The 17826-nt window shown below is 33.0% G+C and overlaps 1 protein-coding gene across 3 annotated transcripts; it reads left to right on the forward strand.

The window, feature by feature from the left end:
• Positions 1-1544: 1544 nt before the first annotated feature.
• LOC132049407 (nuclear transcription factor Y subunit A-10-like) lies at positions 1545-6843 on the forward strand. Of its 3 annotated transcripts, none has more exons than XM_059440189.1 (5): positions 1545-1613; positions 2417-2587; positions 5180-5292; positions 5660-5731; positions 6028-6843. In XM_059440189.1, the coding sequence occupies exons 3-5, from the start codon at positions 5233-5235 to the stop codon at positions 6442-6444; spliced, it is 549 nt and encodes a 182-aa protein (XP_059296172.1). In that variant the 5' UTR covers positions 1545-1613; positions 2417-2587; positions 5180-5232; the 3' UTR covers positions 6445-6843. The 3 variants fall into 3 exon arrangements, with proteins under 3 accessions (XP_059296172.1, XP_059296170.1, XP_059296171.1); XM_059440187.1 differs by having other exon boundaries at positions 1549-1613; positions 5594-5731; XM_059440188.1 differs by having other exon boundaries at positions 1553-1576; positions 5594-5731.
• Positions 6844-17826: the final 10983 nt, after the last annotated feature.

Below are 17826 nucleotides of genomic sequence, written 5' to 3' on the forward strand. Positions count from 1 at the left end.
TTAGACTTCGAATTAAGGGCAAAAAGATTATATCTATCTCACGACATTCCTGAGTGATGCATAAACTTATTATCAGTAGTGATCATGTAGAAATGCTAGAAATGCTAAACATCCACCAACCAATTATAATAGTGGGGGCCAATTGTAAAGATCTATGCCAAGTGTAATAACCAAAAAGGACCACCTCAATTATCTAAAAGCCCTCGTCATCTCCCACCCAAGCATTCCATTGACACTTTATAAACAGTTGCAATGTATTTTATTGCCAGAAGGTATTCGGAGGAAGTGAGATCGGTTTTTTCAGATCTCTTATTTGTTATTTTTTAGGATTTCTTATGTGTAAAAATAAAAATCTCTTGTAAAAGGATCATAAAATAAAATAAAAATAAAAAAATTAGCTACCTAGAAACCCACTTCTCCCTTGGAGGAGGGAAAGCTCCCAATCAGAAAATTTTATATATATTCCCAGGTGTCGAGCTTGAAATGTCTAGTTAAAGATAAGAAGATGTGTATCCATCCAACCATAACTCTGGATAATAATGCAAATAGTTAGTGGCGGAGCCAGGATTTTCATCCAGGGGGTTCAAAAATTCTAAAAGGTAAATATACGAAGAAGTCAGAGGGTTCAACACCTACTAGATATACAAAACAAAATAATTTTAAGTTTGAAAATACACTGTAATTTTTCACCGAGGGGGTTCGGAACCCCCTGGATATAAGCTGGCTCCGCCTTACCACCTATACAAGATTATAGATGCTATCCTCTTTCCATGCACCCACTAATAGCAGTAAAATTTACCACTTTCTTGGGTTCCCTTTCTTGCCCTTAACTGTTTTTTAAAAGTTAAGAATATCAAACAATGTTCATCATAATTCATAAAGGTAAGAATACTAAAAGCATATGACATATCTATGCATTAGTGACGGATATTTTCTTATTGCGTCATCCAATACTGTTTAGTAAAAAAATTCCTTGCTAATATTTCAGTAACATTGTTTTAGAAAATAGTATTGCCATGTAAGAGCTTAATATAACGTGAATATAAATTTAATTAATGCTGATAGAGATTAATATGATGAAAGAAAGAATAGCATTAAATTAAAACTCGAATAATAAATGAGATTCACTTAATCAAATTGCCCTTCTGAATTAGTAATATTTTTTTAAATCGCATGCAGAAGAAAAACATAATACTAACTAAAATGGTCTGGAGGGAGTACAAACTCCACTCTTACAACTACAAATGGGGTTTATATAAGTACTAACAGATAATTCTAAACTCCACGAACTTAATCATCTCAAAAACAAAAAAGTATTGCCCTAGATAACATAAAAACTATTCACCTAAACACATGGATATTCTAAAAGACATATGAATAACGTGATTAATTAATGACACTAACTGAGGCCCAAAAGGACAAAAATTAATTAGGAAAAGAACCAGACATTTTAGGTGGGACAATGTGGGGTTTAAGAATAGCTAAGTTTTCTTATGAAGTCTTTAGGCTAATATATTTCATAGGACACTTATGTCTATTTACCCATCTCTCTCTCTCTCTTTCTTTTTCCTAGCAAGTAAGGTTCCTCTTCATTCTCATACAATTACTACTGTGTATGTGTATGTCACTCTCCTCTTCTTCTTGCTAGTCTCTCTCTTTTTTTTTTCTTTTCTGTTTTTTTTTTTTGCCAAAAAATACTACTATGTAGTTAAATCTATATATAGCTGATTTATTCCTCTGTTTTTTCTTGCTTTCTGCAATTTCTGGTTCATGATGTACAGTAAAGCTCTTGTTTTTTTTTCAAGTATATATCTTTTATATCTACTAACTTTGTCTGATACATCTCTGATTAATGGTCTTAGTTATGTTCATGCTCTTAGAATTTTTATGTGGCGACTCATAATTTTATTTTAATTTCTTAATATGTTCTTTTTTCTAGTTATCTTGCTTTTTCTTACAATAATTATCTTGTTATCTTGGACTATATATCTTAACTAGTATTTCTTTTGTTCTTTTTCTCTAAGAATTCATTCTCTAGTTTCTTTTCTTTCTAAATTGTGATTCCCTTTTCTCCTCTAGTTTCTATAATTTGTTGAACACTAAGATTTAAAAGTGTGGTGGAAAACTTAATTAATAGTGGTGAAGACAGAAATTTAGTTAATGATATTCAAGATTTAATATATATCTACCAATAATTTTTGACACATATACATAGTACAATTTTCTGGTAAGTGGGTATTCAACTAATCATCCTTCATTCTATGTGCAAGCCAATCACCATAGAAGAGTGGGTTTATTATTAATATTTTCTCTCTGTGTATATTATGGTTGGTGAAGTTAAGTGTGAAAAATGTTACCTTATTTGATGCACAATTTAGCGGGAACTTATGAATTACTATTTGTTATTGAATTGCAGGAATTTGTTTGAGGATTTCAAAGAAAGGTGTTATTAATTGGTTTAAAGTGCATATCTATATATGACCATGATATTTACCAAAGGGAGTGGAGGAGTTGTCCAAAATCTATGCAACTTCATTGTCCAGTACTGCACCTTGGTGGGACACTACTGAATTCAATATTTCCTCTGGTAATTATTATATTACGAAAGTTTAAAATTATCAATTAATGTTCATCTTATAATTTACATGTTATTATTTAAAAGTGACATGATTATGCTTTTGTTTTACACTGGTAGTGAGTATATAGAACTTGAATTCTTTTTGCACTATTTTGATTTCGTATGGTAAAGACGTGCATAGTTATATTCTAACAAGTCTAGTATTGCAATGTGAGAGCTCTACTCTGAAGAACAAGGGCATATGATATGAAAGTTGCGATCTTCTTGTCCTTTCTTTAAGTTTACGGGCTTGAATGAATAAAGAGTACATATGATATGAAAGTGCAGATCCTATTGTCAACACCTTTAAGGTGTAACGATATTTTGAAGGGAAAATTACATAGAATCTCTTGTATTTTCTTTATTACAAAATATAGATAGTTTTAAACATTTCCTGAAAATATAACGATATGTAAAACATGGACGGATTTTCATATGTTTTTCGTTTTTTTAATTTTTTTCCCAAAAAATATTTTTTTTTATATATATTTTTTTTAAAAATAATTTTTATATTTTTTTAATTTTTTTTTTTATGTTGCTCAAAGGCTTAAAAAATTACCTCAAATTTTTGTTATGAAAATTTGTATGAAAAATGTATGAAATGTGTGTATGTGTGAAGCGAAATTTTTAATATAATTTTCATACACAAAATTGTGACGAAAACTTTAAGCCTTGAATATTGTATGAAAGTTGTTACGATATTGTTGCGGTTGTATTAATTTTCAGAAACCTAATATAAACTTTATATACGAAAAATTTGAATGAAATTCTAAGTCTTGAGCGAGATATACAGATTCTATACATAAAATTTTGAGTGCGTTTAAGCCCAGTCGAGATATCTTATTCAACCTTAACACACATAAATTTTGAGGGAACTTTTTAAGCCTTGAGCAAGATATACATTTCATACACAAAAATTTGAGCGACTATTTTAAGTCTTGAATGTTGTATCAAAAGTTGTATACAATGTTGATGTAGTTGTATTAATTTTAAATCTAACATGAACTTTATACATGAAAATGTGAGCGAAATTTTAGATTTGAGGGAGATACAAATTTCACACACAATTTCGAGGGTAAATTTTTTAAGCACAAACGAGATATACACTTCATCCGTTTTCATACATTAAATTTTGAGCAAACTTTTTAAGTCTTAAATGAGATATACATATTTCATACAACTTTCATACATAATTTTTGAGCAAAAAAAAAAAATAAAAAAAAAAAAAAATTTAAAAAAACTTAATTTTTTTTTAAAAGCGTGTTTTGTATAGGGTTTGTAATGTTATATTTTGTAAATATAAAATTATCGTGCTTTTGTAAATATTTCTAAGCTTAAGATGTATATATAAGCGAGTTGTCCTGTTTTTAATGGTATGAGACTTTTAGAAAAGTCGTACGGGTTTATTTTGAAAACAAATAATAATATCCATCTTAAGAGTACTTTTTAGATTGTCTTATCCAACAGGAAGATCAAGAAGAGATTAAAGGAATGGTTGAAATTTCATTGAGCTACTTAAGGCTCAAATTGTGTCATTCTCACTAACGATAAATTCAAACTCAAACTTCTCCTAGACAACTGTTGAAGATCATAACTCATAAGCAATTTTACATCAAAACTGGAGAATATGCAATATTGCTGCTGCTTCTTTTTCATTTAATTTCTATTAAGCTATAGAATGTGAACCAGCGTCTTCTTACTCTCTCATTTTTCCTAAGGTCAACTATCTTACGAGCAGGGGCGGCTCAATAAAGTTATTGGCCTAAAGTCAAACCTAGATAGGAGGACTTTAATATAATTTTTTAAAATATTTGTTTTTTTTTTTTTTTTGTTGTTGTTGTTGTTTTTTTTTTTTTCACTTTTTGGAATGCAAAGTTACTAATGATCTTTTGATAATCAATTTTTTCCAATAATTCTTTATTGAAATAACTTGAAAACTTCTTTCGACACATGTTACCGTTACATGAATTGATAACATTTTTCTATAAGCAATATCAACATTTGAAAAAAATGTCTAGTCTTTTTATCTCATTGAGTGTATCAATTGAAATATTATCTTCTATTTTTACTATATTTCTTAACACTTTTACTTCCAAAAATTAGTCTAATTCATCAATATCTGAGTGGCTATTATGTTTTAAAGTTCTTTTCAGGCTAAGGCGATCTTCTTTTAATTAGAATTGTCCAAATAAATTTCTCATCACCTAGTGATCTCAAATTGTTACCACTAAGTTAAAAAATGAATTTTTTTTCATATGCTTTAAATTGTTTAAATTAATTTTAAAAATTTCTTTTCTTTTTATTAAAAATCATATTTTTTAACTTTAAAGACTATTTTTTTTATTTTAAAAAAAGTAGTTCATAAACTTTCAAAATGGGGTCCCAAAAAAAGTGGGGCCTAAAGCAAGGGCTTTGGCTGCTCTACCCAAGAGCCGGCCCAGGGTACAATTTCCTTGTTTTGATTTCCTAAAAGGATACCTTCTATATTGATTTAACTAACCAATTGGAGTGATGCTTTTATATGGCATTTTCACTAAACTCTTATTTACACTACTTATGCAGACTATCAATCATGTGATTCCAAATCTTCAGAAAAGCTTTCAAATGCTGTTTCTATGCAACCATATAATATGGACTATCAAGGACACTTTGAGCTAGGATTTGCTCAGCCCCTGGTAAATTATTTTGGATTTAACTTATATACATTATATTGTTAGAGGAAAAAAAACATTTTACGCTATTATTGCGTTTTAACTTGTTGTAGTAGGTAACCTACTTTATTATTTAGGTTTTTAATTTCAATTATTATGAAGGACTACATGTAGTTATTTTTTAGTCATCTCTTTTCTGTGGAAGTTTCCTATATTCTGACCTCTCTTATCCATTAGCAGTATTGTCTAAGATTCTTTTTAGCTAAACGATACAGAAAATAAAATACCCATAATAGACTTTCTATATATTCTCAAAATTTTGAAGGGCCGGATTATGCTACCATTGAATTTGACGTCTGATGAAGGTCCAATATTTGTCAATGCCAAGCAGTATCATGGTATACTTAGGCGTCGAAAGTTTCGTGCAAAGGAAATGGAGAATAAACTGCTTAAACCACGCAAGGTAAAATTCTTGTTTCGACTAAATAGTTATGAATGACATTGACTCATGGCGTTTTCATGTTAGTAATGTGCTCTATCCCGATAAGAGAATAAGTATTAGCATTCTCTTTCTCTAGATTTGATATGATGCTAAGTTTAGATACTAGTAGTTACTAGACGAGGCATAAAAGCATATAACTAAAATGTGTTTCACGAAGAGATTACTTCCGGCTAGCTAGCTTTTTTTCTCATACCCAGATTTCCTTTTTTGTTTCTCACTTTGGTTGCTTAATTTTTCCGATGGTTTAATGGTTACAGCCGTTCTTGCACCTCTCACGCCATCTCCATGCCATGCGTCGACCTAGGGGAGGTGGTGGCCGCTTCTTGAACACGAGGAAGACGAACGGAAGTACCAATGATGATACGAATGGTACAACCAAGACTAGTAACAGGAAATCTCAACCCACTAGATCACAAAATTCTGAAGTTCTACAGTCTGACTCGGATCATATAGGCAATTTTAACTCGCCAAAGGAAACAACTAGCAGAATGTCATGTAATTCATCAGAGATCACTAGCTTGTACTCCAGGGGAAATTTTGATACTTTTCCAATTCAGAATCCTAGGCCCTCTGTTGAGACATTTCTTGATATGATGAATACTGGCCATGATATTCTCATGGCCAGTAAGTGGGGTTCTGCAGTAGCAGACAGCTGCTGCAACCTCAAAATTTGATAACTTCTCGTCCTTACTACAACCAAATGGAGGTCTTTGACCGCGATTTGGTTGATAGAATAGGCAGATCATCCTTGGCTATCGACAGGCAGTTCATCCTTGGCTTATCCGCATTAAGGTGTTGCCTCTATCATTCCATTGCTCACAAGCTACGTGGATGTTACGAGGGGCTAAATCCTTAGTGCACTTTAATTATAGCAATAGTAAGATGTATGTCCTAAAGTTAAATAAGTTCATGAAGGTCCAAATTATCAGGTTTGTGATGATGTGTATGTGTTGGTTTGTAAAAATTTAGAGTTGAAGTATGATTTGGTATTTGGTGTGTTTGAGACTGGACTTGTACTTAGATGGAAGTGCAGTATTTATGATATAATATTTTGGACATAAGTTTGTAAAATATATGCCATGTAATTCATTACTTCTATATCATTTCGTTGTTGTTACCTTCCCCATATTGCACTTTCAGAAACATTCTTGTCAAATCTTGTGAATCTTTTTGTCGACTTGCCAATAACTCATTCAGGGTTACCTTCTTATAGGTTCTTCATTGCCTTTTTTGTTTCTTTTATTTGTTCATCAGCCAATTCCCTCCCCTCATTTGTGTGTGTTTGTGTGTCCTTGCCAGATATGTCTGAATTTTGAACAAAACCCAATCATGCTAATGTAATCCTGAACACTGTTGCCTAAATCTCAAGGGATAATTGTTACAAAAACGTGTCTCAATTACAACCAACCTCCCTCTCCCCCGTCTATTTATTTACAACTAATCCTTACTTATTTTGTTCTACGAATGCTAACTAAATAGCACTATGGGATGTAACACACGCTTCATCTCTATGACTGTCTTTCCAGCCATTGAAAGTCTATCTAATCTAGAATGGTAAAGGGCTCACAAACAAAATATTAATGTGTGAGGATGCGATTTGCTAAGTGTAGCCCTGTATAGTTGCTTCAGATTTAATGTTGATACTCCTATCGTTATATCAATTAGAGCCGTCAAAACGGGCTGGTCCAGCCAATCCGGGCTAACCACGCGGGCTTTGAAATTTGATGGGTCGGGTTGGCCCACAATTTTGAGGGGCCTTTAAACAGCAAGCTCAACCCATCACTACGTGGGCTGCGGGCCTGGCCGGGCCAACCGACCTTCTTAAAATAAATATTTTTCATAATCTTTTAATTTAAATTCTAACTTAAAAATGCTAACATAAATATTTGCAAGACAATATTGCATGGTGTTACTACTTGCTAATCAAGTCTCAAATCCACAAATAAAATGACTCTAATAATGCTTATTAAGTTTGGCTTCAAGTAAAGATTTGATTGTATTTCAGTATGAAATCCCCACCATTCTATACAAATATTTTGGGTACAACTGAGAAAACGATCTTGTACGACCCAACCTTCTGTGAAACTGAATAACCTTTGACATTATTAAAACTTAACATATTAATAATTGATATCACTCAAACCAAGTAAAGATATTAATAGCAAACTAAACAGTCGATGAGTAGCAATACAACTAGCTAAATACTCCAGGAATTAACTGAGTTTTGTTCAAATAGATCTCAATAAAATGCGAAAGAAAATGACAATATTCCATCAATTTCAAGTAAAAGTTAAACTTCTTTAAAAACTTTCATGACACATGACATATCCAACACCAGCACATCATCTTCATCAAGCACATCAGAACCTGCTTGTGACAAGGTTATCTTAACATCTTCACTTTCTTTCTATTTTTTAATTAAATCTTTTTATTTGATCCACGGGCCGGCCCAACCCACACGTGCTCAAGCCCACAGGCAAGCGCGCTTACTCGGGCCAGACTAAAAAGCCTCATTCTTAAATGGGCCCCAAAACCCTATCAAATCACGGGCTAAGTTGGGTCAGCCCATGGGCCTTAGCCCACATTGACAGCTCTAACAATGCATAATAAGCTCTCCATACTACTAATTATTACTACTATTTATAATAATATTTTTATTATTAATATATGTTAGTTTTCATATTTATCCGTTGCATAAACAACTTTTGCATTATAATCCCTCAATAGTTAATATGCGATCCAAATAGCCCCTCAGATCAGAACATTCTCTCTATAGTCTATACTCAAAATTCTTTGACGTATAAACCCCGCTCCTGTTTAGACCCAATCAATCTTAACCACACTTTTGGCCGTTTCCTTACTTCCTACCCCACAGGCCACGGTCTTGATTCAACACGTACCCACCCTTCCCCCTCTCTATATAGGAGTATATTTATTTTTTCATTTTACTCAATGTCGGATATAGACTTGATTCTAGTTCCATTAATTTGAATTTGCATCAAGAAATTCATTATAAGAGGTAAAATGCTCTTTTTAAAGGCTACTCGATTCTCATCTCTGATTACAAATAGAGGAATACTCATCACCCTACTACATTCTTTGGTCTCTATATATTTACTTTTTCAGTTTCTCACGATGTACGGTCTTTTTTGGGGCCCAACTAATTCTGATTCATGTCGGGAAGTTCCAAAGCACTGGAAACGAAGAAAGATTTCATATCCAGAGCTCGAATCCTAATATCTAATTAAGAATGGAGAAGTACTTACCATTCTATCACAATGTTTGTTGGTCTCTTTATATATATATTGACGACTAATACATTAATATGAATTGACTTTCTAAGCTCTTATTTATCCTCCAACTTATCACCATAGTTGTTATAGCAGACGACCCGTTTGACAAGTCTTCTCTCCAGCCTGCCATTCCAAAACTAGTTAATTCCAACCTACCCCCCGCCCCCACCCCTTTTCCAAGAAGAACCCAATTCATTTATTCCTTCATAAGCCAGATCAATCAAAATTTTAACCAAAACTTGAGGCTTTTTCTTCTATCTTTCCTAAGAATTTATCTAGTTCAACATGAATGATCTATTTTCATCTCGTTTCAGAAATGAAGTCAATCACCAAATCAAGAATCCCCTGGTATACAAATGAAACAAACAGGTGGTCATGTCAATCTTGACAAGTTCTTTGAAGATGTAGAAGCCATTAAAGATGAGCTTAAATAATTCTGAATCACCGGTATGACCTAAAAAAGCATTGAAGCAACTGAGTACGGACAAATATATAAAGTCTAGTGGAATTAAATACTAGAGCGTATTGGTGCCAATCTTGATTTTCTCATCCCAAAATTAACATCAAGGACCTGTAGTTCCCAAATGATTATGTCTGCTGAGGTAACTCTAAGTAACACTAAAAAAAATCTTAACTACTTTATGAGTCTTAATCCACTGTTACCAGCTTGCGTTAGTTGATTTGTTATGTCAGTACTTAATAGTTAATACTATTATATATTATCATAAATTGATGTCTGTTAACCCACTTATTATATATCAAGAATTTGATGCGTAATGTTATTGTTGTAATATTACATACCAAAGGATCTTTAACTATTAGTTGCATTCGGATATTTGACAAAAAATTTCTCATTCAGTCTAACGTCTACTATCGACTATGGTTTCAAAGTTACTAGTATGTGTTATACTTAATGCTAGAGTTTCATTAGACTTAAAGTAATACCATTACTAAAAAATGTGAACTCGATTGAATCTATCGAAATTTGGCTTGTGAGAAATGTTTCTAATGAACTTTTCTCAAAAAATCTCATATATCTGATACAATTTCGACAGAAACATTCAATAGAAAAATCACATTTTTAAGTAATGTGCAAAATGATTTGCTAACAATAGGATTATGATTGCATTGAAAGCATAAGGAAAAATAAAATTAACATTCATCAAATAGTGGAGAGGTGTTTTCGACCCTTTTCCCCTTTCCATAAGCAAACTTCAAAGGTTGCAAATTTTCCCATGTCTTTATATTTTCTCCCTTTTCCCATTCAAAGAAGTTTTAAAGTCTTCAACATAAATGCAGATAAGTCCAAAGTTGGCTTGAACCTTTTCATAGTGGTTTAAAAGTTTTTATCATATATCCAGACAAGTCCAATGGTAGGTGCTCTCTAGCTACTATGCTTTAATTTAGTGAAAAAGCTAAATCTCATGCAGATTACAACAAATCTAGCAGCAAAGATAATCATACATATATGATACAAATTTTTTATGTGGCACTTATGATAGGATTCCATTTGTAGCCATCTTAATATATTGCTTCCAACAAAACTTCAAGAATGAACACTTGTAATAGATCATTAACCAAAATGCATCTTACTCTATAACTAATTTCTTTTTCCCAAAATTATCAAGAAAGTATGAAATTGCTGAGAAAAATACTTATTCGTACAATATATATATATATATATATATATATATTAGGCTTAATGCATATCCAGCTCCCTGAACTTGTCCCTATTTTTCATTTTGGCACCTCAACTAAGTGTTGTTCTTATTGAACCCTGAACTCATCCTCAAGTGTGCCTATCAAATACAATCTGACTTACATGGTATTCTATCTTCAATGTAGTAACATGCTAATATATATTCTAATTTAATTATGCCATTTTTTAAGCTAATATTAGCAGCAATTGAGAGGGCAAAAAGAGTAAGCTCTTCTTAATTAATTGTAAAGGAAAAGGAACAGTGAAATCAACACACATCCTTGACCTAAAGAATAGCTTACCACATGTCTAAAATATTACTTTACCTTCATTACCATAATTTATTTTTTGCTTCTAATAAAAATTAGATTTAAAGGGTTTGATAGACACACTTGAGGTCGAATTCGGGTGTTTAATAAGAATAACACTTAGTTGATGTGCCAAAATGGAAAAAAGGGATAAGTTTAGGGGCTGCATATGCATTAAGCCTATATATTAAATCTGATCATTTAACCTTCAGAGTTATAACATAAACCATTTAAGTATAGCTAATAGACAAAATTATATGCAAGATATACTTATGTTATAAATATTGAGTGCGAGCACCTTTTTTTTTTTTTCTTTTTGTTTCTTTTCAGTTCTAGGTTTGGAGAACATGCTGTCAAAAAATTGGGAATGACTTACATTCTAGTACCAAACCTTGAAACTCTTTTTAATAAGGGAAAAGGGTCAAATATACCCCTCTACTTTGTTTTATTAGTTAAATATACCCTTCGTTAGTGAAAGTTAATAAAAATACCCCTGGCGTCTTCAAACTTCACACTTATGCCCCTATTTGGATGGAAATTCTCAAATCCTCTCAAATTACCCAATTTCAAAAAAATTACCCACTTTTTTTTTACCCGCCCCGCCTATCATCATCATCAAACTCTAGCTTCATCTTCTTCCATGAAAGAAAAAAAAAAAAAAGCAAGAACACACCCAAATGATAAAATTTCAAAACTCATCTCAAATTTCATCTTTAAATCCAATTCTAAATCTTGATGCAGCCAATACTGTGAGAAAATATTAATACATGGGAAAATGTTGCCCGAAATGATTCCATAATTGTGGATGTATGCCAAGTGAGTAACATATTGTGAGAAAATGTTAATACGTGACTAATTATGGGGGCATACACTTTGCTGCTGGGCTAGCCATTTCAAATGTCTAGTTGGATGAGTCAGAAATTTGATTATCTAGAAGATTGCTTCTGACTGTGAAAACTTGTTGGGCATTGGCTCCTATCAAGTTCTTGCTAACTGAATTATTTGATCTTAAATTTGCTATATATTTCTGCTTCCGTGAAGTTCACTTTTCTCACACTATTAGCTGCATCAAGATTTGGAGTTAAATTTAAAGATGAAATTTGAGGTGAATTTTGGGATTTTATCATTTGGATGTGTTCTTGCTTTTTTTTTTTTCTCCATCGAAAAAAATGAAGCTAGAGCTTGATGATGATGATGATGATAGGCGGGTCGGGCGGGGAGGGTAAAAAAAATGTGGGTAATTTTTTCAAAATGGGTAATTTGAGAGGATTTAGGGATTTCCATCCAAATAAAAGGTCAGTTTGAAGGTATTGCCGGTATTTTTATTAACTTTTTACTAATGATATTTAATTAATAAAATAAAATAGACGGGTATATTTGACCCTTTTCCCTTATAATAATTAGGAGTAACACGTATGCCGACACGAGAGATTGTAATCATATACATAATCTTTTTGCACATGTATCCAATGAGTATTTACCAAAAAAAGGTATTCTAGCGAAGTTACCAAATATGGTTTTACAAAAAGCTTCTTCTAGAAACAAAGGTCATTTTCATGGATTGATTTCTATGCCTTTAAGAGTTTAGGTTTTAAACAGTGATAATTTTAAAAATATTTAAACAATCAGGTCACTAACTATAAGATAATTACATGCAAACTTTTTAATAAGTATTAATTGATAATTTAATGAAAATAACAACTGACCTACTATATTATATTATACTATACTAACAATATAAAAACTTTTTATATGATTAATGTATATAATTTAATGAGCCTGTTTGGATGGGGTAAAAAAAAGCTTTTCAAAAGCTGCTTTAGATAAGTTAAGCCAAACGGACCTAATTATTTTTTTTGGCTTATTTTGAGCATAAAAAGACTTATAAGCTGGCCAGCCAAACACTCAAAAAAATTGAAAATAACTGATAAACTATTTTCAGCAACTTATAAGCCAATCCAAAGGGGCTCAAATACTACTTTTAATAATCTTCTAGAGTCTTGAAATCTTAAATGGTTGTTGATCTTGCTCCCTAGTCACCAACCATTCTCTTTTATTTGATTTGACACATCGATCTCTTTTTAATCTAGCTTATTGGAGTAGGTTTTATTTCATTTATATATCATCAAATTAAGTTCATTATATAGATAGTTTTATATCATTTTAATTTAGTGATGTAAAAAATTGTGCATATGATTAAAGACGGAGGGTTATTGATGTGGACACACCAATGATGCATTTGCCAAAGTATGATGAGTTCCACTTAAGACAACTCTTCACCAATTTGCAATAATTAATATCTCAATAATCTCAAGCTCTGGACCATTTTGCAGTTCTTGAAAGTTACTCCTTTTTTTTTTTTTTTTTTTTTGGGGGGGGGGGGTGTGAAAGTTAATCTAACGCTCCTATTTTCTATTTTTTTGTTGTAGTGATGATCAAAAGAATTTGGATTCCTTCTTGGCATACAATTCATGCTTTTATGTTTTAATCCCAAATAGAACTGTACTTAGATTTAGATGTTTTCAACAACAAAATAAAGAAAATTGCAACACCTCGTACCTTTAATTTAAGTTATGACCATGACCCTAAACTTAGAAAAACAGATGGAGAATGTTGGAGTTGAAATTCTACTGCAATTCAGGAGATCAAGCTTTTCGTCCAAAGTTACGGGCCGTAAAACATATTACGCACCGTATCCCGATCCGTAAAAAGGCATCAAATCCACTTTGGATTCTGAAAATTTGACATGGAAAATTATGACCAGAATTATGGCCCGCAAAATGAATTACGGCCCGTACCAGTGATCGTAATTAAGGAGGTGTTTTACTGGACATTCTGGAAATAGACATTGTTAATTACAATCCGATTTTACGGACCGTAAGTTGGTCCGTAAAACTCAATCCGCACCATAACTTATAAATACCTGGTTTCGGTTCTAATTTTTATTTTTACAAGTTCCTAAACCCTAGAACGACAAGTTCTTCTCCTCCATCACCAAGAACACTAAGGTAAGTCCGTTCTAATCATCCCAAGTGTATTCTAACATATGTTAATGACTATTAGGCATGAATTTAAGGTTCTTAACCTAGGGTTTTCAAGAAAACCCACCTCAAGGTTCAAGACTCAAGATTTTGGGAATTCTTCTTCAAAGATTCAGACTATTCTCGAGTTTTTGGTGCGATTAAAGTATGTAGGGCTTCTATCCACGTGTGGGAACATCTTTGTTCTTCCCCACGCCACGTTCCTCCATGATTATACAAGAGTTCACCAAAACTAGGGTTTTAGACATGTTCATGATAACCCTAAGTCTATATACCATGATGTACCATGTTTCTATATGTAGTTCGTTATTGTGTTCTTGATATTTCATTTTGGTTATTGAGAATCTGTCCGTAATCCATGAAAAACCCATCCTTTGCATTCCATGGGTTCTTACATGCAAGTTGCTAATTACTATGTTTATTTTCATGAAACACTCTACATGTTTACACATTTTCATGCAATTATATTATGTAACTACATCCATGTATAATGCAAGTCACGTTTTACGAAAAACCATGGGCTCAGATGCCACCTATATTATGTTCATGCTTTTAGGAGTTGCATAGATTACTGAGAAGGCTTTAATAGCCTGAAACTATGCTAGACACCGTAGGATAATGATCGCTCCGCCCATGCTTAGGACGGATCCTTCATGCTTTATTGATTGGATCCTTTCATGCCATGTTTATATCTTATACCCCTGGAAAGGTATGAGAGCTCTGCTGGTCGGGTTAGGTACTAGACTCCATGTACCTACGTAGTGATTCATGTTGTCAGTTATATTTATGCGCTCCCCGCTTAAAATGTTTTTACTCATGTTATATATATATATATAACATGATCAGGTTTCAGTTTTTGTTTTAGCTCTCATCTTGTTATTTCATGTGCCATATTTATTTCATTCAGTTGCTTTACATACCAGTACATTCAATGTGCTGACGTCCCCTTTTTATTGCCTGGGGGCCTGCATTTCACGATGCAGGAACGGACTTACAGGACGACGCATCTGCTCAGTAGGATTTACTCATATCAGCTTGTTGGTGAGCCCTATCTTATTCGGGGTGTTATTCTTATTTAGTTAATGTCATGTTTAGCAAGTTAAGGTATGGTGGGGGCCTTATCCCAGCAAGTACGTTTTACAGATCAAATTCATGATAGAGGTTTCATAGACTAGTCAGTTATGCCATGTCAGATATTCGGAGTCATCTAGCCATTTTGGCTCATTATTATTATGTTTATTCCGGCTATTCCGCGTTACGATATTGTTACACCCCGTATCTTACAACAAAGGTTAGACTTGTTTCGTTAGAGTTTCAATGGAAATTTGAAGGTTTGAACGTTTTACGAAAGTGGCCGATGGGCCTACTTCGGGCAACCATAACCCCTTGATTAGTTGAGAATTTTAAAATGGTTCCTAAATGAAAGTTGTAGCACGTGGAAGTACCTTTCCAGGCATATAAGGATCAGGCCAATCGGAGATTGGAGCAAGGATATATGATAGTCACAAGGTGGATAATTGTAAGGTGCTTAAGATTCGATAGAATCGGCTAAGTTTACCGCAGGTCTGTCTTGACTTGACTTCATGAAAATCAGTTGAGAATTGGAGAAAACTCAAAACGCGAAAGTTGTAGCCCATTGAAATACTTTCCATCTATATAAGGCCCATGTCAAACGGAGTTATGTACAAAAAGTTATGGACGATTTACTGAGGACGTGTTAAATGGAAATCTTGATTCTTGGAAGGTTAGGTTTTAAAGCCCAAGCCTTTATGATAACTTATAAATACAACCCTAAAACATTTTATGTAAGGATTTTCGACCCGAGCTGCTACCAAACACCTAAGGTGAGTTCTTAGTCAAATCCCTGTGTCAATTATATTAACTTAGCACTAGATTAACACCGAATAATTATTTGGAATCACTAGAGTTTGGAAAAAATCCATTCAAGGTCGAATTTGCAATGAAGCTTTGGGATTTCTTCAAAAAGGCAAGTCTCTTAATCATTAATAGATTAGATGGAGTTATTATTATGTTTTAGACATTTAATGGTTGGTACAATCATGAAATAGGATTGATTTAGATGCACTCCATCAAACGCAAAACCCTAGTAATTCTACTGTAGATTTTCCTCCGACCAGCCAGCTTCTTTTGGCGTTTCCTGCTAATTTAACCGTTGGATTGAGCCCAAATTTTAACTGAGTTATTACAATATATAGATCTTAAATGTGAATAGTGGAGATCAGATTTGGAAGTCCAAAGTAGTGTAGTTTGAGCTATGAATAGTAGCTACGAAAATCGGTCAAAACTCTTCTCATGGTTTCAAGTTCTAAGCTTTGGGTATCTTCTTCAAAAGTTCAGACCTTTTCTTTAAGTTTTGGAGCGTTAAAGGTATGTGAGGCTAACTATCTACGTGAGGGAACATTTATGATTCTCCCTAGCCTCATTCTACATGCTTATCAGTAATTTAACTCAAAATACAGTTTAGCCCTAGTTTTTTGAATAGTTGTAGAACTGCTATCTTCTAGGTTATAGTTTCATAATTCATTCATGGTGATCATTTTGAGTATCATGAACTCGGTACGTAATCATTATAGACTTGTGTATTGACATCGCATAAGTCTCAGTCAGTATATAATCAGATATTGGCTTAACTTCCATAATCAGAAACAGTTATCATGCTATCAGCTATAGCCAATCTCAGTTTTGTAAATTGTTTAATGTTGAACACCTGTATCTGTATTTTTGGGCTCTAGGCCACAGTTTATGCATACGCAATGCTTGGGCCTGAGGCCACAATTTTGTGCACATTTATTTGGGCCCTAGTACACAGTTTATATTTACAGTTATACAGGTGATTCTTAATTCAGAAAACTGGGGGCATTCTTATCTTTGCTCCACATGTTCAACAACAATATACAGGTTGATGATTCAACTAGCTAGGATTGATCGTTTCAGCTGCTTGGTGAGCCCCAGTTCCTCCAGGGCGTTATCCTGCTTTCAGTCTTTCTAGTTTTAGACAGTTGTCTTTCAGTACTAATTAGAGGCTTCATAGACATAGTTCAGTCAGTCAAATATTTGCAGGCTTTAATGTATTAGCCTTGTTGGCTATTTATTCAGATGTTTCAGACTTAAACAGTAAATTCTGCATTTAATATAATTCAGTCAGACTTTTTAGTAGATCAATATGTATTAGTCCTATTTCATTATTCTTGTATGTTTTGATATCCCATGTTGATTCAGCCAGCCTATGTGTTCGCTCCGTCACATGCAGTTAGGCACCGAGTGTCGTGTTACGCCTAGGACATAGTTTGGGGCGTGACAGATATTATGATATTTTCAGACTTATGATTTATGGTCTCACGCTTTACTTAAATTATGCATGTTCATCGCTTATTCCCCATTAGTTCATGCCCATGTTGATAGCCTGTTTGGCTAAGCTTATAAAAATAGTTTATTTTAAAAAGTACTTTTTTCAAAAGTACTTTTCAAAAAAGTACTTTTGGCGAAAATCAGTTTGTGTTTGGCCAATTAACTTTAAAAACATTTTTTAGCAGCAATTAGTGTTTGGCCAAGCTTTTAAAAAACGCTTCTAAGTGTTTTTTTTCTCAAAAGTACTTTTCAAGCTTTTGGGCAAAAGCTACTTTTTTTAACTTACGAAAAAAATACTCCCCAAAAGCACTTATTTTCTCTCGTTGCTTGTTTTGCCATTTTTAAA

Source organism: Lycium ferocissimum, chromosome 3 (assembly GCF_029784015.1).
Source record: "Lycium ferocissimum isolate CSIRO_LF1 chromosome 3, AGI_CSIRO_Lferr_CH_V1, whole genome shotgun sequence".
Classification (NCBI taxonomy): domain Eukaryota; kingdom Viridiplantae; phylum Streptophyta; class Magnoliopsida; order Solanales; family Solanaceae; genus Lycium; species Lycium ferocissimum.